Raw genomic sequence first — 25,607 nt, 5'->3', positions numbered from 1 at the left:
CAAAGCCATGTGGCGCAACAAAATGGAAGCGGAAGAGTTGTGTACACCGGACGCGAGCTGTGCGGCGCAACGTGTCAAAAGATAATAGAACCCATTATAACCTGTGATATTTTCTACACTGGATGCGCTGTGAAAGACAGCTTCCAGATTCTACACGAGTTCAATGCTGGATTTGCACAAAGGCTTTTACTGAAAGATGAAGCAGTTCCCACTTTAAAAACAGAAGCTGCTGTTTATTAACTTTAAACTGTAAGTACGTTTTATTGTTTGTACATGTCTTTTAAACGTAATGTTATAGTTCTGTTGCTATTTTTAATGCATCAAGGACATATACAAAGAGCAACGCGTTTTTGCTAGCCAGTTAGCTAAGTTCTAGTGCAACTAGGCATGTGACGGTATCAAATTTTCATGTTGCGATTAATTGATGAAGCTTTTATCACGGTGTACGGTATTATCACGATATTAAAATAAGTTGCAAAACCATTTTTGTCATAGTTTAACAGGTTTAAGAACTACATTAGCTACATTTGATACAGAAAGTGTTATTTTTAGTTAATGTTAGTTTAGAAACACAACTGATCATTGTTAGTTTTATCTCAGGTCCATTAAATAAGTTATTTTGATTTTAGTAATGTTATTAAATAGTAACTAAGAAATTAACATTAATTAATAATAATTAATACTTTATAAGTATTTTTATTGTCAGTTTAGTGATAATGAATTAACATGTTAACTAATGAAGCTGTATGTTTTCAAAGTTTTACTGAACAATAAAAAATAATCAGAACATTTCTAATCATTAGGGCATGTTGTAGTCCAGATTAAAATATAAAAATGTTTAGGTTTGACAATAAATATCCTTTTAAGTCTTTTTTAAGTATTCAGTATTTGGTGCTGTGATGAACAACACTGAGATTACAAAAAAATGAATGGCTGTTTGAAGCATTTTAAAAACTTCACTAGCGCAGTTACTTTGTTTGCACGGTTTCCGTGGTAACCGCTGCACGCTGCTGTTCCATCAGCGCCCTCTGCTGTCAGAGAGTGAACGCGCACTTTCATTCAGCTCGTCTCCTTCACTGGTTCCGCCATGTGCTTCTCGTGCACGTTGGGATTGTTTACATCTGAGCGAGTGTCCTTTTGACGCAGAATACAGTGGTGTTGTGCATTTTATACGATTGATGGGTAAAATATTCTTAATTGCCTTATAAAAAATTAATAATTGGTAATAAATTATTATTTACGGTATTCTGAAGTGCCGACGATTACAATATCGTGCATACTCATTATCGCGATTTATCGCATTACCGAATATCGGCACAAGTCTAAGTGCAACAAACACCAACAAACGTCTATGTTCATAGACAAACAGTTGTTCATGCTATAAATTAAATGCTACCTTTACAAAAATGCGACTACTCAGTCATGTATTCGGCTACAGTAAAGGTTTAATCAGGATAAAACTGTATATTGAAAGCTAACAAACAGCAGTGACAGCATCTAAACACTTTGATACAAATACTAATTGAAATACCATTCATAAGCATCCTTTAAAAGCCGCGATTGCAGAGGTTCTGCTTTACCCTCTTCATCTGGGTCTGATTCGGCTCAATTTGATACAGCAATATAGACGCCATATTACATTTCCAGCTTAGCGCGTAACTACGAATGGTAAGGGCCGTGGCGTTTCCGGACGATTCAGCGAATCTTGATACACTGGGCCAGCTACCAACCTGCTAACCAATCTGAAAACACTGCGTATTTCGGAGAACGAGCCGTTCATATGACAGTGGAAACAGAGGTGTAGAATAAAGCTAAAATATATGAAAAATACAGCGTTTTCAAAAAAACGAATCATTAAGACATGTTAAACTGCGCCCCAAAAACACAATCAAGCCTAGGAAAAAAACACTGAACCACCCCTTTAAATTTATTTAGGTACGATGCATTTGGGGAAATATTTATGCTTTTACTTGTGTATTTATGAATTGCGTTTTGAAATTACGAATCTAATTTTGTAAATGTGAATTGTGCTGTGCCTTTATGAATTTTGTTTTGTAAATGTATTATTTTTAAGGCTGATCTGGCTCCATATTTATTCCTATAATGGCAAAGCTGAATTTTCAGCATCATTACTCTTCAGTGTCACATGATCCTTCAGAAATCATTCTAATATGCTGACTTTTCCCAAGAAACATCATTATCAGTGTTGTGCTGCTTAATATTTCAAAATGTAATATTAAAAATAAATAAATAAATAATCGGTAGTGTTATTCACAAAAAAAACTTTAATTTTATTTGGGTACAGATTTGATTCACAAAAAAAGAAATTTAATTTGGGAATGTTGTACGTTTCTGATACACTATTAGAAGCTGCTCTCTATTTGTGTCGGAGCATGTGTGCCAACCGCTAGGCTCCTCTGACAAATCTGAAAGTTTATCAAATGATGGGCGTTTGAACCCAGTGGGTCAGATTCTGTGTGGGCCGAGCCGACACTATGCCTGTGCGATTATGAGTCAAGAAGCATGCAGGGTGCAATGATGTACCAACGGGGTGAGGTTGCGTGAGCGTATGTGAATAAGGAACCATAGTGGGCAAGTTTTTGGTGAGTAGTTGGCAGTAGTGCACTGTGTGTGAGCTTTTTTATCTGATGCTATGATCATGCCCTCTGGGGTGGTGTGATCGTGTGCTGGAGAATTAGGCAGTATTAGTTAAGGATTACAGTGGAATGTGGATTCAGACAGTTAAGGGAGGGAAAGGGCCTCTCCCTGTCCCATGATTCAAAGCTCAATTAGATAAATGATGAGTCAGGAGGGTTGACACATGACATCATCAGCCCAGGCTTTCAGTCATCCCAAGCACGCAGGCAGCTCCTGTTCTGCCCTCACATTTCTGACAGCGGGAGCAATGGACTGAGCAAATATGCTACTTTAAATCCTTGACAAGCTTGTGGAGTCAGACACTTTTAGACCTTACACAAAGAACTTGACTGCACTTAGAGGTGACATGTGAGTTTTACTTGTGTAGTGTTTTTATCGAATGCAGTGTCTGTACCAGGTGCGACCCAACAAGTTTCAGGTGACCAGTGATTTGCCTGTTCACACTGAAAGCGGAAATAATCAGACAATCAATATATTTTGTTTAATATACAGTTAAAGTGAAGGATTCAGGAACAATGAGATTTTACTGTGGAGGGGTTAATCAGAGCTACATCTGTCACTTGGCGCAGTTGGTTAGAGCAAAATTTATAAGAGAACCAAATCAAAAAGGTTTACATGGAAGATGTTTTATCACTCATTGCCATAATGTAAAAGACTAGTGGTCAACAAATATAGGTTTGTCAATGGCTCGTACCGTTATGACCCAGCCGTCTGGCCAGCACAATTTGGCCCTTGTCAAAAATCGCTCAAATCCTCACGCTTGCCCATTTTTCCTGCTTCTAACACATCAACTTTGAGGACAAAATGTTCACTTGCTGTCTAATATAGCTCACACACTAACAGGTGCCGTGATGAAGAGATAATCAGTGTTATTCACTTCACCTGTCAGTGATCATAATGTTATGCTTGATCGGTGAACATAGTAAATTGCATCATGTATAAATTGCAATGACAACAAATGAAACGTACACAAAGCTGCTCTAATGAAATGAACCCTGATATTACACAATATTTATTGAACCCCTGGAAAATGTTTACTAAATGAAAAACTTATTTTAGAGAATATTTCACAAAAAAGTATGAAAATTGTAATTGTAAGTCACAAAAATGTATTGTTTATTAAAAGAAAGTAAAATAATGAATGAAAATTCATAAAATTAAAAGAAAATGTTGTTTATTAAACAAAACAAACACTTATAAAAGGTTTACTGAAATTTAAAATAAACCAAATTTGAAATTATTTCTTTATTAAAAGAAAACACTAGTTACAATACATATTTACAATATTTAAAAATGGAAAAAAAGAACCATTCAAAAGTTTGGGGTCAGTAAGATTTTAAATGTTTTTTTAAAAAAAAAGTCTCTTATGTTCACCAAAGCATTTAGTTATCAAAAATTTTGTGAAATATTATTATTTATTATAAATATTATTATTTACTTTTTTAATGTATTTTAAAATGTAATTTATTCATGTGATGCAAAGCTGAATTTTCTGCATCATTACTATTATCAATGTGAAAGGTTTAATATTTTTGTGAAAATCATGTTACTTTTTTTCAAGATTATTTGATGAACAGAAAGAATTTTTAAATATGAAATATGTTGTAACATTATAAACGTCTATACTGTCACTTTTGATCAATTTAAGGCATTCTTGCTGAATAAAAGCTGTACATTCCTTGCAAAAACAGCTTAGTTTTTCCACTTCCTGGTTGGTGACAAGCCCAGGCCGAAGCTACGGGTGGAAGGAGGAGGAGGTGCATGTCATGAGAAGGTTGAGAAACGAGCCCCAGCTTCCTGTGAAGCAGTGCCCATGTGACGTCCGACCGCCCCTCTGGCCCAGCAAAACCCCCAGCAACACTCAGCAACAGGTGCAGGCCGCAGCGTTCCCCAACCGGCTCTGCGTTCCTCCATAATCTCCCCCCGCTCGTTGCGGCTGTGTGGTCCGGGCCATCTCTCCCCAGTATCACAAACAAGCCATTGATCATCCTGGCAGCAAAACAACACAAAGCCCTTCAGGCCCACAAGCGCAGAGAGAGCAGACCCTGCCGCACCTGGGAGAGGGCCAAGCGAGGACAGACAGGTGGATAGGACTTGTCTGTTTGTTTATTTTTGCATTGAACATGCTAAAAAAAAAAGCAGGGCACATTTCCTAAGGGCACGCGAGGGGGAGGGGGAGCTGATATAGAAGCAGGCCATTAAACGAGTGAACGCTGACAGAGACAACAGTGATTCCAGAGAACGCTGAGCAGTAGAGCAGTTAACAGACTGCCTTCTGTATACTTCGACAGGCAGAATCTGAACAGGGTGTGTGTGTAATAGATATTGGGTCTCATTCAATAATGCCAAGTGCACACCACAAGACTGAAGCTTGTCGCCCTGCACACATTTAAATACTCAGTTTCTTACTTTTGCCAAGTCTTTGTTGTGTACTTTAATCACAGACATCAAATGCAACATAATTCTCTTCCCCAGATTCATTCTCAAACAAAGTCACATAAACACATGAAACCGCAACAGAAGATTTTATTCTTGATAATGTCAACAAACAACATGGTGGAAAATGGTGGTTTGATTTTCATGCAACTTTCACCACATGTATGCAAAATGTGTTAAGAAGAAAGGTTCTGTACATATTTATGATATATTGGGGCTGTCATCATTAACAAGTTAATTAAACTGAAAAAAATTGAAAGCTAAAAGTGTCATATATTTAACGAAATTAACACAGAATATGTTTTTCCGTCATCCTTTGGCTAGAGTTGCATTATATGATCATGCTCTTATTCATGCAAATGCTTTCAAACCATTCAAGAGTGACAAGACACAAAAGAGAACTCATTTCTGTACTGGCACGCTGTCACCAGTAGAGCAATGAGTTATCTTTCTTGCTTGAATGGACAAAAACATACAAAATTATGCCAAAATGCCCATTTTGTCAAATGTACTTGAAAGCACATTTTTAAATGAGTTAAATAAAGTCTTAAATGAACATAAATAGTTGTGAGAAAATAAGATGCCTGTCAGATCCATGTCATGTGTAGGAGGTCTTAAAGGCCCAAACCCATTTCTACCCCTTACCCCCTCCCCTACCCCTTTGTTTTGCGCGTTCACGTGAAGAGGTAGGGGTGTCTCGATTCTCTTTTGGCTGGAGTGGTAGGGGTAAGGGGAAGGGCCTCTTCAAACGAAGATTTTTCGGGACCACATTTCGGGTATGAGAAATTTCCCTGCATACACCGACTTCCGTGCTGCTAGAATGCGAGTAGTGATCATGGTAGTGATATTTTCACTCAGGGTCGATCACTAGTGTGTTACCTGGCTGCCAGTTTCTCCGTATAGCTTGCTAAATGCGCTATTTGAATGATGTGAACACAAATGAATAATACAGTTAAAAGAAATATCTGTCACCCTTCATAGCGCAGTCGCTATTTGCATCTCGTATCGTCTGTAAACTCTTGCGTTACCAAGGCAACAACTGACTTGTTTGTATTACATTGCAAAGAGCTCCGTTATCGCAGCACCACAGTAGAAAACGAAACCATAGGCGTTTCTCATTGTCAAGGAAGGATCCTCGGAAGCCAGAATTTCGAGGATGCTATGTGGACTGTTCCAATGTCGAGGATCCTTGGAATTTCAAACAAGGACCGAGTCCTTCGTTCGAAAAATATCCCATATACAGGAAAGGATGCATGTGTGGCATTCGCTCTCTTTGCGCTCTAAAATCACCCACAATCCTAGGCGTGCAGCTTTGCGATCTTGTTCAATTTTTTTTTTTAAATGTCGGACGTTAGCGGGCAATATGCTTTCAAATGTATGTATATTTATGTTACCAAACATTTGTTATAACTGTAGTAAATATGTCAGATAAATAAAGTTTAACGTTTAAATGCCAGTACAAATTACTACCGTATTGATATTATAAATTATACAAATACAAATTACGTTATTGATGGCTAACTGAACCGGACCGTCATTTAACAATTGTTAGCTTGGTTGCCGTCACCGGCATTTCTTTTACCTTTTCACTGACGTAATGACGCAATGACGTGCACTTGCTAGTCTGTTCCATTTACGTGTTCTCCGAATGCTAAAGAGGAGCCTCGCCTAGCCTCTGAAGGAAGTGACTTGGAAGGACCAGACCTGCCAAGGGAGTATCCTTGACATTGAGAAACGGCACGAAATGCAACAGTTAAACAAACAGCTTGGCCCGATGGAAAAGCGGCTTCACCAGTCTTGGGAAACTCGAAGGCTCATATGTTTTCGAACTGAAACCGAGCGCCATCCAAAATACGCAAAACAATGTTTTGGGATTAAGTAATCTGTTAAACATGTTCGTGCCTGGTTTCTGTTGATATGCACATTTCATTGCTGTTCATACTGGTTAAATGTTACAGGACACTAATAAAAGAAACTAGGTATGATGACGTGTGTAATGGTGTAGTCGGTTGACAACATTTATATGTACACCATACTATTTTGTGTGAGAAACTATTCTGTACACAAGTAAAAACACTTGTACTAAAATATTAGTGAATGAAACACAGGGAAAAAAACAGAAAGCGGAAAAAAGAGGAGAAAGAGAGAAAAAAAATGCAGAGAAGTGGTGTTTTTTAATGCAGAGTGGTGCTCAGAGATAGAATAACATTCATGCAGGGCAGGGGTGTAACTCTTCCGCCTCCTAAAACACACTGTCAGGCTGTGTGAAAGCATATTTGTTTCCGGTTTCAGTTTGAATGGTAGCACTTAGAGCTGGTTTGCGAGCGGGAATGGAGACACCGTTGAACACCGTATCTCTCAGATGCACTCAGATGCCCAAACTAATCTGGCTAAGTGTCAGAGCCGATATGGTGAGGATGAAGATCGCTAAAGCCCCTGAAGGATCTCATTTCAAAACAGCCCAAATCAGATCTTCTCTATTTATAGCACAGGAACGGGACAAGTGTCTGAGGCCTCCCACATTGATGAGAACATCAAAATGAACACATTAATGACTGGTCTTTTAAAATGTAAATTGGGAGCTGTGAAAGTGTCACCACGTTGTCAAAACAATGTCTGTATCTTCAGCAAGAGAGCAGTGCTTCGGATGCTTCGACAGAAGAGGAACATTACAGCCGTAGCGACTCTCTAATGAGGTCGAGGCCACGCCATGGTTTCCCTTCCAGTTATTAGTGCAACTTTAAATTAACATTTTTATAATATTAATATATTAATGTTAATAAAAATATTATATTAAAAACTATAATATAATATAATATAATATAATATAATATAATATAATATAAAATATAATATAATATAATATAATATAATTAATATAATATAATATAATATAATATAATATAATATAATATAATATAATATAATATAATATAATATAATATAATATAATATAATATAATATAATATAATGTAATATGATATAATATAATCACACAAGTAGCTGCATGCCGAGTGCCATAGGTAATCACAGCCGTGCTGATATACAGCCATATCGCATGGCTATAAGTTTGATATTGCGTTTATACAACAGTTTGACTGCACGAGTGTGTAAATAAATAAAAAACAACAACAGATTGTCTTTAAAACCCCTCTTTTGTGAGGAACTACTTCCTTCCGCCATGGATTAAAATCTCAAGTTGACAGTTTAACAGTTGAGCCCAAGCCTTTGTTACTAATTCTAAATATGTAATATGTAAACCTTTATACAATTTTTTTTTTTTGCTGTGTACTTTTCATTCCAGTTGTATTTATTTGTTGCACAGGAAACAGCCAATGATTCATCAGCTGAATAGCATGAATTTGCTAAAACCTCTGTGCCTGCCTCAATAACCGAACACCAGTTATTACGTGGTGCTGTCGCAACAAGAGGGGAAAATAAAGCGTTCGCCATCTGTTAGCAGGTGCCATGGAGTTCAGTTTGGAGCAGACATCAGGCTACACAGCCCCTGGTGACATGGGAGGGGCCACATCTGCTCCAGATCTGCACACGGTCAGCATGCAAGACCCCCTAAAGCCATTAAATAACACCCCCTCTGCTCATTCTCCTTACTTTTTAGAAGCCTTTACTGTAAGCCCACCCAGCACTGGGGTCATCACTTTCTGACCTGAGTGTGTGTGTGTGTGTCCTGTGAGAGAGAGCATGTAGGCGGAAATCTGATCTGATCATGTTGCCTCTCTGATAAGGCGGAAAAATCAGCATGGACCCGAGCATACATCTGTTTCCAAGAGCTCCCTGCCGACTTTTACATACACAGGACACAGGTGGTGACTTACAACTGCAAAGCAGAGGAAAGTTTTAATGGGCAGAAGTGGCACTTGCATAATCAAGTGCAAGTATCAATTTTGTCCAAGATGTTTCTTCTACCCAGGTTTGCAGTCTGAACAGACAACATGATTCTATTGTGTTGTCTTCGCTCGAATGCACACAAAACAAACTTACAGCACGACCAGTGCAGTTCGATTCAAAACACAAGCAAATTACTCTTTCTTAAGCAGTTTCTTTTAACGAATCGGTCAAAAAGATTCACAAGTCATTAGTTTGAATCAGCTTAAAGGAGCCATCGAACGAAAAATTGAATTTACCTCACCATAGATGAATAACAAGAGTTCAGTACATGGAAAGACATACGTTGAGTCTCAAACACCGTTGCTTCCTCCTTCTTATGTAAATCTCATTTGTTTAAAAGACCTCCGAAGAACAGGCGAATCTCAACATAACACTGACTGTTGCGTAACAGTCGGGATCATTAATATGTACGTCCCCAATATTTGCATATGCCAGCTCATGTTCAATGCATTAGACAAGGGCAGAACGTCTGGATGTGCACAGCTGAATCATCAGACTAGGTAAGCAAGCAAGAACAATAGCGAAAAATGGCAGATGGGGCAATAATAACTGACATGATCCATGATAACATGATATTTTTAGTGATATTTGTAAACTGTCTTTCTAAATGTTTCGTTAGCATGTTGCTAATGTACTGTTAAATGTGGTTAAAGCTACCATTGTTTCTTACTGTATTCACAGAGACAAAAGCCGTCACTATTTTCATTGTTAAACACTTGCAGACTGTATAATTCATAAAAACAACTTCATTCTTTATAAATCTCTCCAACAGTGTAGCATTAGCCGTTAGCCACGGAGCATAGCCTCAAACTCATGCAGAATCAAATGTAAACATTCAAATAAATACAATACTCACAGGAATCGATGCATGTATGCAGTATGCATGACGAACACGTTGTAAAGATCCATTTTGAGGGTTATATTAGCTGTGTAAACTTTGTTTATGCTGGTTAAGGCAGTCGAGAGCTCGGGGGCGGGGGAGCACAAGATTTAAAGGGGCCGCGCACTGAATCGGTGCATATATAATTATGGCTCAAAATAGGCAGTTAAAAAATTAAATAAAAAAAAAATGTATGGGGTATTATGAGCTGAAACTTCACAGACACGTTCAGGGGACAACTTAGACTTATATTACAACTTGTTAAAACTGGTTCTAGGGCACCTTTAACATAAATCTATTGCGGCATTTACCGAACTAACAACTTACTGACAGGGTGTTTATATGACAAAATAGTTTAAGACAGACATTCACAAAAGGGTTGTTAAAAAGCATATTGTAAAAAAAAAAAGCAAATCCTTTTTTAAAGGAAAGTGTCATTTTTTAAAGAAAAAAATTATTTATTTATAATTATCAATTATAATTAATACATTTAATTAATTTGCTTTTTATATAAGTTAAGAAGAAGAAAAAATATTATTATTATTTTATATATGCAGTATCCACATTCAAGCGAGTGTTCAAAAAAAAAATTTAATGGGCAGAGGTTACACTTGCATCATCAATTCTGTCCAATATTATTAATAATACAATTATTATTATTATTATTATTATATTTTATTATATCATAATAATAATAATATAGATTATTCAATATATTATTATATTATTCAATAAGTCTAATTTTCATTTTTGGGTGAACTTGGGTGAATGTGGTGATTTCATGTTGACTTGATTCAAAATTCTGCATTTAATCTCCAATTTACTTAATATGTTGCCAAGGAGGAACAAATTACATATTAAAGAGATCTTATAGGAAAACACTCCCTAGCAAGAGTTCCTTGGTCAACCAATTTAGTCTTTCCTTTAAAACTGGTTGACCAAAGCACTCTTGCTGGTTAAGCTAGTTAAGAAGCCTAGTAAAGACACAAACACACTAGAATCCAAAATGGAAAACTTTTCAATAGGGCTGATACACCACAACCGCTCACTTTCACTTCCGTCTTTAAATGGCAGCTAAGGTACGGTCTCTTTACATTCTCCCACTCAAGCGAAGGCTAAAAGCTTCCTCTCTTTCTAGTAATGGTAAGAGCCTTGCAAAATTAATAGAAGTAATGAGGTCCCCTGTGGAGGCAGCCAAGCTGATCTTAAGAGTCAGACCTCTTTTTAGATCTCTCAAGTCCTGCTTTCTCTTGGACAGATCTTGACTCTGTCCTCCTCCACCTATCCACTCAGCCAAATCCTGAGCGACTGTCTCTATCTTGAGAATGGGCATTAAAGCATACCGCATCTCCCAACACTGTTGTTGAGAACTTCACTGAAATGCCTCTTGAAATCCCTCTGCCAGACTCTCTGGAGACCCGCTCCTCTCGTTGCCTTCTTTTTCACTCAAAAGCCTTCTTGATAAGCTATTCACCTTCACAAAAGTGGAGGTGGAGGTCTGGTGTGCCATGTTCACCAGTCATTAAGACTCCAGCACTGACTCTGAATGTAAAGCCACCGCACTCAACTAAACACACTTCATTGCCTTGACTTCTCCAACCTTCACACATTAAATGGTGACTAAAAGCACAGTTATCTATAGAGAACAAAACACATCTACATATGAGAGAAAGAGAGAGGGGTACTGAGTGAATGCATCTACATTATAGTACTATTATTTTGTGTATATATATTTGTTTATAACTGAACTTTCACCTTTCAGGACTCAACACCTGAATTTTCAGAGAGTTTGGTGATAGAAAATGTATTTAGAATTTGCAGTCTGAACAAGTAACATGTTTTTCTATACAGAAATATAAAGAATTGACCAGAGTCCAGTTCACAAACAAACGACTTACAAGCAGTTTCTTTATAATGAATGAGCAAAAATTCTACACGTCACTGGTTTCACTCAGCCTTAGCCTTTTCCATTGTTTTTTATATGTAAACGCGCTAGATGGATGTGCAAAACTGTTGCGCTCGTGTCTTGCATCTTTTGCAGCGACTGGCGCATGATATGGCGCTCTAAAAACGCAGTGCTCAAGTTTAAATCAGTTCTGAACTTAAAAAAAACAAAACACATTTTTTCCTCCATTCCACTGCCCACGTCTCTCAAAGCAAAAACATGTTCTGTGTGAACGAGCCCTAAAAAGTTGTTTAAGACAGATGTTCAAATAAAATAAATAAATAAAAGAAACGTAATAAAAAAGTATGTTACATAGCGGCTGACCATGAAGCCTAATATTTATATATTTTTTAAATAGTAAAAAAACGGTCAATCCTTTGCCTCACTGTAAAAAAATGACCGTGATTTTTTACAGTAAAAGACTGTAAAAATGCTGCGGTGAAAAACTGTCAATTGGTTTACAGAAAGTTTCCGTACTATATATATATGGTGAATAACTGTATTAGATCTAACGGTACATTTAATTAAATTTTACGGTAAAATGCCGTTAAATTCACAGTTTTTGGAAGTGAAAAATAACAATTCATTGTAAAAATTTACAGTGAAAAACCGTAAATTGACATTCCCACAATTCCCTGCCTGACACTTCACATTTGATATATTTTCATTGAAATAACTCTGTTTCTTCTTAGTTGTTCTCATTTATTTCTAATCAGTTATGTAAATTAGGGTTTTATGTTAAATCTAATGTTGTTAAATTAATGTTTATCCTTCTCAGCTTGTGATGAACTTTGATTCATCATGTGACTCTTATCACCACTGTGTTTGGTGACTGTCAGTGTATTATAAAGGTACAAAACAGATATTAGTACTTCATTAGGTCGGTAAATTAACATTGTATCAGTTAATGAAATACGTTATTTTACCGTAAATTTAACAGATTTTTTTTTACGTTGCTACTGTATTTTTTACAGTAAAGTTCTGGCAACCACAGCTGCCGTTTTTTTTACCGTAAATTTTACTGGGATTTTTTTTACAGTGCAAATTCTTTCTTTCCTTCTTTCTTTCTTAGAATAATATAATTTGTAGTAGTAATAATAATAATAATAAAAACATTAGTACAATTAATTGATATAATTAATATTCTATTATAACAATAATAATTCTTCATATTACTATTATTATTATTATTATTATTATCATTATTATTAATGTTATGTGCCAAATACCTAAAAACGGAATGTTCTGGAAAACACTGACCACATGACACTGAAACACCTGATCAGACACATGGAGAGGGGAGTCACCACAATACCCCACAGACCCTTCAGAGACCCTTGTTCTTTCAGTCTCTAAAGCCTGTTACATGTAACGGGAAGCTCAGCTGATTAACATGATTAAAACATCCTGCTCTAGGGCCTGTCGACCACACACAGGAGGCAGCGTCGAGTGACAAGGTCAGCCAAATGTCAGTATGAGTGTTTGTGGGTAGTTGGCTGGGATTAAGGCTGGTGAATGCTGACCAGAGAAACAAGTGCCTCTTCACATATAGAGCTAAATGGTAAAGACTTTCTCTAGTCTAGCAGGTGCATGGCTGTATGTGTGTGTGTGTGCAAAGAAGGCGGGCTTCTTGGTGAGCCGCCAGGCATCAGGTCGATGCAAAGCAGGAAGCAGAGGTCCACAGCCCTTGCGCTGCAGTTCCTGTTCTCTGCAGGGTATCGCCTTCTCAGCGTAGCTGTCTAGAGCCACAGAGCCAACACCCAGCGCCAAATCACTCATACACCCTGACAAACACGCACGCATTCATGCTCACACGCCGAGAACAGCTTTTTATATACTCAATACCATGAGCCTTTCAGTTTAGCAAAATGACCGAAAGGCATTTAGAGACGGAACTCTTTCTAGCCTTTCATACATATATATTAAACGAATAAAGAAAGAAGATAAAATCTGAAGTGTGTAACTTCTGAGCCACTAGCAATTGCCTTTCTTTAAACAGGTTTCCAGAACACGCCCACTGTCCGTCATTGGTTGGACAAACAGATAGTCCCGCCCGTGTCTCTGGGATAGGGGAAAGTGTTTTAAAGGGTTAGTTCACCCAAAAAAATATTTTCTGTTATTAATTACTCACCATCACGTCGTTCCACACCCGTAAAACCTTTGTTCATCTTTAGAATACCATATTTTTGATGAAATCCGTGAGCCTTCTGGTCTCCGATAGACTGAAACAAAATTACCACTTTCAAGGCCCAGAAAGGTAGTAAAGACATTGTTAAAATAGTCCACATGACTACAGTGATTCAACATTAATGTTATTAAGCAACATTAATTTTTTTTGCACACAAAAAAATTATTCTTGTTGCTTTATAACATTAAGGTTGAACCACTATAGTCATGTGGACTATTTTAACAATGTCTTTACTACCTTTCTGGGCCTTGAAAGTGGTAATTGTTTTGCAGTCAATCGGAGACCAGAAAGCTAATGGATTTCATCAAAAATATCTTAATTTGTGTTCTGTAGATAAACGAAGATCTTATGGGTATGGAACAACATGAAGTTGAGTAATAAATTAAATACATTTTCATTAGTTTTGAGTGAACTAACCCTTTAACATTAAAAAAGCCACAGATTTGCCAATAATTATGTTATGGCCAATAACCAATAAATGGCTGATATTAAAATTATATACTATTTAAAAAATACATTAGTTAATTAAACATAAAAAAAAAAAAAAAAAAAAAAAAAAAAACTAAAATCAATTGTTGTAAATGCTACATGTGAATTTAGGAATCATAACTGTATAACGTATATTCATTTTGCGAATTGCTAAAAATAAAATTTTGTTAAAATTTAGTTAGATTTTGTTACATTATTTGTGTTTTTACAGATTAACGGCAAATGCAATATAAATAAATAAATATAATAAATGAGCATGCACAATGAAATATGCAATATTAATCAATATTATATTTTTATATAAAAATGTATATATTTTATATTTGTGTTTTTTTTTTTATTCTGGTTCTTTGTTTTAGTCTGTTTTGTGTGATCTTACTACTCTTATGATGCTGTTTCTTTTGTGAAGCACTTTGGTCAGTCTTGTGGCTGTTTTAAATGTGCTATATAAATAAAGTAAACTTGAAACTTGAATACCAATAAATTAAAAAAAAAAAAAATCTCTAATGTCAGCCCATAACCAATATGGAATAAAGTATTTCTGCTTTAAATTTTAGTCTACACACTAAATTGCTGTGCTCAAATGTGTCAATAATAGCTGTCATGGCTCTCTTTCCCTCCCTCCCTTTCTCTCTCTCATCAACTGATCAATCAGTCTGTCAGTGGATATGATGCAGGGCAGGAAATGGAGAGGCAGCGGGAGGGAACCGAAGCGAGAGAGGACCATAGCGTGTGGAGCGCCGGGAATCCTGCAGCAAAGGCTGATGGGAAATTTCTGCGCTCCAGGGGCAGTAAGAGCGACTCGATTCCATAAACAAGGTGCGGGATCGGTCAATAAGTTCCGTCACTCAGCAAGTCACCATGGCAGCGCCACAGGGCCTGTTTATAATCAGGCTTCCGGGGACCAAAAATATTAGTGCAAGGCAGCGTTTGCAAAGGATATAATCCACTAACGAGTCATTATCTTTCACGATGCTGCTTCGAACACCATGTGCCTTTTTTGGAACATTGTTTGATGTCAGACTCACCTGTTTATGTGGTCCTCTCAGGATGTGAGCTCTGGCCCCCTCACACGCCGTCCTCATGGCCTCCAGAGACGGAGTCCCCAACAGATCTGTGATCAAGTCCAGCTAGTATATAACAAGAAAAAGAAGAGTATGTAAGTGTTGTATACACAATGAATGCAGAACTGCATCTGTAAAAGTTGCAAACATAATACAAGCTCTTTGTACACAAATACTCTCCTGAGATCCAGGAATTTATTTTTAGCTACTGTAGTATTTATTTATTTTTTAAAATTAATACAAGTGACTGTTTAAAGTACTCATTTATCTATAAATATATGATAATAATTTGAATAAAAAATATATTAGCATAATATCAAAGTATTTTGATCATTACAATGACATAGTAACATAATAATAATACACTGTGTTGTATAGTTTTAATAAAAATATTAAATGCAGCAATATAATATTACAATATAATAATATACAAAAAGAAATGAGTGCTGTCAAAATGATTAATCACGATTAATCACACCTAATAAAGGTTTATTTACATAATGTGTGTGTATATATATATATTTATATATATTATATGTGTGTATACATGCACACACAGAGTCATATATATATAATAAATTAAATAATTTATATACACACGCATATTATGTAAACACAAACTTGTGTTAGATGCGATTAATCGTGATTAATCAATTTGACAGCACTAAAAAAAAAAAAAAAAACTTCTTACATTTAGAGAAAAACCTTTTTTGCATTGTACGTCTTTTGTTCTAAACACCATAACTATATAATATTATGAGTCTCAGAAGGATATAGCATACACATATATGTAAATAAATAACCAAAAGTAGAAAGTCCTGATTTAAAACATAAATAACTGAATATAATAAAATAAAATGAAGAGGATAAAGAGAGAAATAAGAGTCTAGATTCATGTTCATGATCTGTACATAAACAAACTAGAGCAGAACCATGTTCAAGTAAATCTAATTCTTTACTGAAGAGAATTTAATGAGCGTTAAAGGGGATGTCGATGTGCTGTCGGTGCACATTCAGGGCTGTGGAGACGGCAACCACATACACACACACACTGACAGCCAGAGGAACAGCCAGTCCTGGAGCCTCTGACACACTGCAGGGCCAACATAATTAGAACATATGATTTATAATTGTCTGTGTGAAATACATAAAACTAAAACTAAAAAGTGTATCCAGTCATACTTCAAGACTTTGTTTCATGTTACTCCATCATATGTCATGTTTATGAGATTCTGGAAAAAAATAATAGTAGAGGCATGTACATGTGAAAGCTAGAGACATGCTGTCTGAGCCGTGATGGTGTTGCATCTGCCTGCTGCAAACACACAGCCTTCAAGGACAGAGGGCTTCTGGGTCGCGGCCACACTGGGGCTTCAGTACAACGGAGCCTTGAGCTGCCTCCGCTCTCTCATTAGCACGGCTGTACGTAAGGTCACACATTTAACATCAGTGTCCAGGATTTTCTGTTTTCTGGTTTTAACTTCTCTTGTATTTTTGAATATAAACCATTTGAATAAATTCTTTTTTGGAATTTAAAAACTAAGAAAAAATATTTTCCATACAAAAACAGGACCAAATTCAGCAAAGGCTCATTAATTAATGGCAAGTGAATTGAAAATTAAACATAAATATTTAATACCATAATACCATTTGATCTCTGATAACAAAAATTACTAAACTTTAATATAGATAGACACATGCATTTTCTGTAAAGCTGCTTTGAAACTATATGTATTGTGAAAAGCACTATAATAAAAAGTGAATTAAGTAAATGTATAGGCCAAAATCATTCTTACCGGTAAAAATATTGGTAACACTTTACAGTAAGGCCCCATTAGTAAATGTTAGTTTAAAAATAGAACTAATCATTGTTAGTTCATGTTAGCCCATTAAATAATATTAACAGATACCATTTTTTATTTTTATAATGTATTAAAGGTGCCCTAGAACTTTTTTTTAAAAGATGTAATATAAGTCTAAGGTGTCCCCTGAATGTGTCTGTGAAGTTTCAGCTCAAATTTTTTTTAAATTAATTTTTTTAACTGCCTATTTTGGGGTATAATTAGAAATGAGCCGATTCAGGGTGTGTGGCCCTTTAAATCTAGTGCTCCACGCCCAAAGAGCTCACGCTTGCCTTAAACAACATAAAAGAAAAGTTCAAACAGCTAATATAACCCTCAAAATGGATCTTTACAAAGTGTTTGTCATGCAGCATGTCTAATTGCGTAAGTACAGTGTTTATTTTGATGTTTACATTTGATTCTGAATGAGTTTAAGGCTGTGCTCCGTGGCTAATGGCTAATGCTACACTGTTGGAGAGATTTATAAAGAATGAAGTTGTGTTTATGAATTATACAGACTGCAAGTGTTTAATAATGAAAATAGCGACGGCTCTTGTCTCTGTGAATAAAGTAAGAAACGATGGTAACTTTAACCACATTTAACAGTACATTAGCAACATGCTAACTAAACATTTAGAAAGAAAATGTACAAATATCACTAAAAATATCATGATATCATGGATCATGTCAGTTATTATTGCTCCATCTGCCATTTTTCGCTATTGTTCTTGCTTGCTTACCTAGTCTGATGATTCAGCTGTGCACATCCAGACGTTCTGCCCTTGTCTAATGCCTTTCATAATGTTGGGAACATGGGCTGGTATATGCAAATATTGGGGGCGTACACCCCGACTGTTATGTAACAGTCTGTGTTATGATGAGATTTGCTTGTTTTTCGGAGGTCTTTTAAACAAATGAGATTTATATAAGAAGGAGGAAACAATGGAGTTTGAAACTCACTGTATGTCATTTCCATGTACTGAACTATTGTTATTCAACTATGCCGAGGTAAATTCAATTTTTGAATCCAGGGCACCTTTAATAAATGTTAAAATGAACATGAACTAAGAATAATAAATGCATTAGAAATAATTTTCAATGTTAGCTCATGTTGACTAATATAGTTAACTAATGTTAACAAATGGAACTTTATTGTAAAGTGTTACCGAAATATTTCAAGTCACCACATCGACTTCTGTAGAACAAAATCCTATAAAGTACATTCTAAATAGTAACTTTTCCATTGGGGACTTTTCAAGTTGTTACAGTCACTGATCTTTTTGTAGTGAATTTCTTATGCATTTGATTTGAATCACATTATGTCTGAAAAAAGGGTCAGACTTCAACTCTTGCAATTTATATGTTAAACTTATCGGAAACCTGTTGCCAAATGTTTTGTTTTACTCGCCACAGTCATTTTTGACAATGTAGGCGAGTGTTAATTCTGGACCCTGCTAAAGCAGCTGAACTCCTCTCTACTTTCTTCTGAGAGGCCAAATGATCCTCAATCATACTGCAATGAGAGCAGTTAGGAACATGTTCTGCTTGTATAAAACACATTGAGATATGTGAAAGGGCCAGTTCCTGCCTACAGATCGTGTGCTGAGCATGAGCGTAGGTGAATACCTGTTGGATGGGACTCTGGGCCTGGAAGAGGATGCGTCGGCCAAGCAGCTCGGCAAAGATGCAGCCCACAGACCAGATGTCGATTGCGTTGGAATAGTGCCTGCTCCCCATCAGGATCTCTGGCGCTCTGTAGTACTGCGTCACCACCTCCTGGGTCATGTGACGCGACTCGTCCAGCTCCTCCACTCTCGCCAGGCCAAAGTCACAAATCTGTGCACATATTACCATTTTGTGCAAACTTATTAGGTTGACGAGTGGAGTCTGAGGTGTGACACAGTAAACATGTTGAAAAATGCTCTTTTTTTTCAATAAATAAAGCAATAAAAACAGAATTAGCTGGAGAGGCTCATTCACGTTTTAACCAAAGAGATAAACACTAAAAGTGTTATAAACACTAGGCCCAATTTTCTATCATCTTGAGCTGCTTGAGTGCTCCTGGGAAATAAATAAATGAGAAAAATATCTCTGCCTCTTCTCTCCACCCTCTCTCAAAGAGAAGGCACAAAAGAGCCTAACACGCATTACTAACAATTTACCCAAGCAGCTCCACCCAGTTTATCCCAGCGGCCTAATTTTATGCGTTCCCATAAGACAAATTCAAATCCTGCAAGTAATGCTAAAACATGCACTTCATTGAAATGATTTCTTGTGTTTTCTTGTTCCATCCACAGTATGAATGACAAGCTGCCTGGCGTTGCTATGCGGTTGCTAGGGTGTTCTAATTAGTTGCTAGGTTGTTAAGTCAAAAAAGCCCCCCAGATAGCATGGTGACATTGATACAATGTTGAGTTTTGATCCAAACCATCATTTTGGTTGAGATTGACATTTCAATGTTTAATGTATGTTGGATCAACATTGAAATTTTGATTAAAGTCGACAGCACACATGGGTGGAGACAGTGACACTGAACTAACAGTGATTTGTAGTTGATGAGCACAAGATCATGCAGGTATGCATTTCTGAAGAACATTAGTGGGTGTTTCCCAATCAGTGGGGCGTTTTCAAACCACGATGGGCTTTTACCCGATTTGCTCTAATCCACTGGGGGCTTGGTTTGGGGTGGGCATTTTATCAAGTCTGTTGAAAAATGGTTGAAAAAACATCCATTGTAGTTTGAAATCGAACCACTGATTGGTAAACGCCAATTTTGATTTTGCATGTGCACTTCTCAGTAGTCATGAGGAGTTTAGCTTCAACACACCTCAACATTGTTTCAATGATAACATGCTATCTGGGCCATGTTTATGTTTCTATAGTCAGGTCTCCATCCACGTATTTTGAATGAAATCGCATAAAGAATGCTAGATGGAAATTTCAAAACACATAAATTTTGATGGAAACAAATTTATCAAATAAATTCCTAGATGCACACTCAAAAGATCATTATTTTTTAACTATTATACTATTGTAGCATTTATTAAAAGTTTGAATTAGTTTGAATTTTACTTTTGGTAAGCAGTTTGGTAACATTTTTGATGTGCTTTTTATGTTTTTAATTATCTATTAAGATTTAATTTAGAATTATATCAGTTTTAGCTTTATTAATTCTGGTACTTCAGCTTATATTATTTCAGTTCATTGCCAAGGTAACATTTCTAATTTGCGTTTAAGTTTTTCCATCCAATATTGATATTTATTTTTTCAATTAATGGAAATTATTTGAATAGTTTTAGTAAACAATAACAACACTGAAAAGTCATGTGACTGAATAATTTACTTAGATGATTGGCTGCCAGAAGTGACAACTTTAGTTGCTTGAACACATTGATATTTAGATTTTTTGCATAATTTAAAATGTGTAATTTAGATGGAAATCAGATAATGATAAGGCCATTACACTTTTTCTCTCTTAATTATCCACAAGGTACATATTGATATTTACTGTTTAGGATTAGGAGTGTGTTCATTTAGCTGCATATTAAAAAGAGTCTCACAGAGCACAAGCTAATAATAGAAAACATGGTATAAAAATGAATTAAATTTGAATGAATCAAATTCAAAGCGGTGTTGACTGTAAATCAGACTCGAGCGTGTTTGATTGCCGGACACGACCAAAAGAAAAGGTTTAATACATCAGAGCTAAATGAGAGAAACATTCTTTGGAAATGGGGATTAAGGACTAAATGAAGCAGCGCATGCTAAATGATTCCCTTTCTGTGGTCCAATAACATAATCTATTCCCGCTCTCCCCTCAAGCATATTTCTCATGCTGCAGGGTAAAGTCAGCAATCACATACATTGAGAATTTCTCTTTTTCCTTATCTCTCTCTCTTCCTATATCTCCCATATCACCCTTGCTTTCTTTTTTGCAGCTGAGCTCTCGCTATGGGATCCAAAATGAAGATTTATGTCAGGAACTGAGCAGATGAATCAATCCCAAGGGGGCCTTGACCCCCTGGAGCCAGAGATTGTGTGTTAGTGTGTGTATGCTGGCGCTGTAGACCTGGCCTGGCCAGATAGATATGAAGCGTCCTCGGAAGAAAGGAATTATAAAGACGGAATTCAAGGCCCATAGGCTAGAGTGTATAATGCTAAAATAGCAGGAGAGCACAGAGACAAAAGAAGCCAGTACAATAGAGCTTAAACAGTCAAAATCTCACATTTTTATCCAACAAAAAGTATATTAAAAGCACAGCTAAATGTGACATTTATAATAATGGTTTTTGTAAAGATTGTTTTAAAGGGTTAGTTCACCCAAAAATGAAAATTATGTCATTTATTACTTACCCTCATGTCGTTTCACACCCGTAAGACCTTTGTTAATCTTTGTAACACAAATTAATATATTTTTTTTTAAATCCGATGGCTCCGTGAGGCCTCCATAGGGAGCAATGTCACTTCCTCTGTCAAGATCCATAAAGGTACTAAAAACATATTTAAATCAGTTCATGTGAGTACAGTGCTTCAATATTAATATTATAAAGCCACATGAATACTTTTGGTGCGGCAAAAAAACAAAATAACGACTTATTTAGTGATGGCCGATTTCAAAACACTGCTTCAGAAAGCATCAGAGCATTGTGAATCTGTGTGTCGAATCATGAATCGGATCACGGGTCAAACCGCCAAACTGCTGAAATCAGGTGACTTTGGTGCTTCGAACAGCAGATTCGACACACAGATTCACAATGCTCTGATGCTTTCTGAAGCAGTGTTTTGAAATCGGCCATCACTAAATAAGTCGTTATTTTGTTTTTTTGCCGCACCAAAAGTATTCATGTGGCTTTATAATATTAATATTGAAGCACTGTACTCACATGAACTGATTTAAATATGTTTTTAGTACATTTATGGATCTTGACAGAGGAAGTGACATTGCTCCCTATGGAGGCCTTACAGAGCTATCGAATTTCAACCAAAATATCTTAATTTGTGTTCTGAAGATTAACAAAGGTCTTACGGGTGTGAAACGACTTGAGGGTGAGTAAAAAAATTACATTATTTTCATTTTTGGGTGATCTAACCCTTTAAGTTTACTTAAACTAAAAGTTATATGTTTTTAAGCCTAATATATTTTTTTTTAATTTATGGCTTTCAATTATACTGTTTATGTTGAAAGGCTATAATTACTCATTTCATTCTCAGAAATTGTGAAAATAATCCTTTTAATAGAGACATTAGTAGCAGTATTGGTAGATACTGGCCTTCATTCATATTATCTTCATGTTGTTTCAAAATTAATTTGGAGATTCAGTGTGAATATATGTATAACAATATAAAAAATATATTAATGTTATGTGTGATATTGCTGTTAATTACAGAAAAAATCATTACTAAACTATTAAAATCATTACTAAACTAGACAGCACTAATATAAACAATTATCTTAAAGGTATTGTTCGCCCAAAAATGAAAATTATTCCATGATTTACTCACCCTCAAGCCATCCTATGTGTATATGACTATCTTCTTTCAGACAAACATAATCAGAGATATATTTAAAAATATTCTGGCTCTTTCAGGCTTTATAATGGTAGTGAATGGGGGGCGTGATTTTGAAGCCCAAAAAAAATGCATCCATCCATCATAAAAATAATCCATATGGCTCCAGGGAGTTACTAAAGGCCTTCTGAAGAGAAGTAATGGGTTTTTCTAAGAAAAATATCCATATTTAAAACTTTATTAACTATAATAAATAGCTTCCGGCAAACCCGTACGCATCGATTTGGGGTGGAAGAGTGACCTCTGACCCGATGCATGACGCAATGACAAACACAGAACCGCAGAGGATAGAATTAGAAGTCTAAAACAAGAAATTTTAAAGAAAAAATGTCAGAGGATTTCGATATAAGAGAAGAGGAGCTTGAGAATGTTGCCCAGCCATATTTGTTGAAACTGCAAGAGGTATCAAAGCTTACAATACTCCGACATCCTACGTCATACATCATGTCAGGGGTTACTCTTGTGGTGCAAGTTGACTTGCGCAGTTTGCATGTGGTCTTCTGCAAGAACCTTGTTATTTAAGATTATAAAGTTTTAAATAAAGATATTTTTCTTACAAAAACCCATCGCTTCACTTCAGATGGTTTTTATTACCCCCTGAAGCCATATGGATTATTTTCATGATGGATGGATGAATTTTTTTAGAAGCTTGGAAAAGTCAGGATATTTTTTTAAATATATCTCTGATTGTTTTCATCTGAAAAAAGATAATCATATACACCTAGGATAGTTTGAGGGTGAGTAAATCATGGGATAATTTTCATTTTTGGGTGAACTATCCCTTTAAGAGTCCAACTTCTTTTCAGGGTCAATGTAAGTAATGTCAGAAATTCATTCTGACAATCCAAGCTGAATTAACAGAAAAGACTAAATTTTAACAACATCAGCACATCAACATTTTGACTAGTATTTCACTAACCTTAAGCACACAATTGCTGTTGACCAGCAGGTTACCGGGTTTAATGTCTCTATGCAAAATGCCAGCTGAGTGTAGATACTTCAGTCCTGTGGACACAACATATTCATCAGTCATTAAAGACAATTTGTGGACACAAACTGTATTGATATGAAGCAGACTGTGCTGTTTTGCTGTGCAGGTTTCTTGTTTGGTTTGAAATCTAATCCAGTTGACATATAAACAAACTTGTGCCCTATGGCGGCATCTTCACTCTAGAATGTAATAGAGCTTTGTGTCACTTCAAAACATTGAAGTTATACGTGTTTCATGTGATTCATTAGGTTAACTGGTCCCTTTAAAACATGTCAGTTGTCCTACAGTAAACAAAATATCAAAAAGGTGGTTGGTTCTTTAGACTGGTTCTCCCATTGGTATTCTTACACTCTTCCTCCCCATTGTTTCTGGTGAGAATATGATAAGGAACATGAAGTAGAGAAGCATGTGTGTGATTGCCTGTGTGTTTCTCTACCCATGAGATCTTGGTGAAGAAAGACTCACCTCTGAAGGTGAAGTTTGAAAGGGTTTAGTGTGTGTGTGTATCTCACCTCTGAGGATCTGGTAGAGAAAGACTTTGACGTGGTCAGAGCTCAGGGGCTGTGGAGACACGATGATCTTATGGAGGTCACTCTGCATCAACTCCGTCACCACATAACTGCGGTTATGTCAAGGGAAACAACCATGCCAAAAATAACAGCAGGAAGTTCACACATACAGTACAGCAGCGCTCCGAATGATGGGCAGTATTAGCGCTCATCTAAAAACAGAGCCAATGGATAAGGAGGTCATGGCGAAGTGGAGAGGGTGAACGTGAAGAGGACTAGCATTTGTCTAAAGCGCCACTCCTAAATTGGAGCACAAAGTCAAGAGTATTAGTCGCACATTGCTACTTCCTTTAATCACAGATTTCACAGATGCAAAATATGATGATGAGCCACACATAATACTCCCATGTCATTTGTTTCTTCAGTAGAGCTTAGTAGACTTTAGTTACAGCTTTGTGGAGCAACCAGCAATGAAAAATAGCTGTTTTCAAGAAAGTAACAAGCCACTGTTTTCTGTGTTAAACTTGTTAGTTTACAGTTTAACATTACAAACTGAGAAGATTGAATCATTTTAGTAAATCTTTTTTTTTTTTTTTGGATGGTTTGTGTCATCAATTAATATTCTCTCCAGAAACCATTAAATAAAACTACATATGTGTCAATATATATGAAAATTACTTTTAATATTTAAACAAAAATTATTTTAATTATATGTATATATATCTATCTAAGGTGTCCCCTGAAAGTGTCTGTGAAGTTTCAGCTCAAAATACCCCATAGATTTTTTTTTATTAATTTTTTTAACTGCCTATTTTGGGGCATCATTAACTATGCATCGATTCAGCATGTGGCCCCTTTAAATCGCGTGCTCCCTGCCCCCCTGAGCTCTCAACTATATTACAGTCCATTTACAAAGTTCACACAGCTAATTTAACCCTCCAATGGATCTTTACAAGATGTTCGTCATGCATACTGCATGCATGCATCGGATCACGTAAGTATAGTATTTATTTGGATGTTTACATTTGATTCTGAATGAGTTTGATAGTGCTCTGTGGCTAAAGCTAACATTACACACTGTTGGAGAGATTTATAAAGAATAAAGTTGTGTTTATGAATTATACAGAC

The 25,607-nt window shown here is 36.2% G+C and overlaps 1 protein-coding gene across 1 annotated transcript in view; it reads right to left on the bottom strand.

Moving 5' to 3' along the window:
• nlk2 (nemo-like kinase, type 2) overlaps positions 1–25,607 on the bottom strand; it is a 94,091-nt gene that overhangs the window by 8,290 nt on the left and 60,194 nt on the right. Inside the window, exons 4-7 of the mRNA XM_067364834.1 lie at positions 24,483–24,589; positions 23,899–23,984; positions 19,038–19,247; positions 15,535–15,636 (exon numbers count right to left, since the gene is read on the bottom strand). Of these exons, the coding sequence (XP_067220935.1) occupies positions 15,535–15,636; positions 19,038–19,247; positions 23,899–23,984; positions 24,483–24,589 (505 nt within the window). The remainder of the gene's footprint in view (positions 1–15,534; positions 15,637–19,037; positions 19,248–23,898; positions 23,985–24,482; positions 24,590–25,607) is intronic.

This window comes from Chanodichthys erythropterus, chromosome 17, assembly GCF_024489055.1.
Source record: "Chanodichthys erythropterus isolate Z2021 chromosome 17, ASM2448905v1, whole genome shotgun sequence".
Lineage (NCBI taxonomy): Eukaryota > Metazoa > Chordata > Actinopteri > Cypriniformes > Xenocyprididae > Chanodichthys > Chanodichthys erythropterus.
This window is presented reverse-complemented; position numbering and strand designations above follow the sequence as displayed.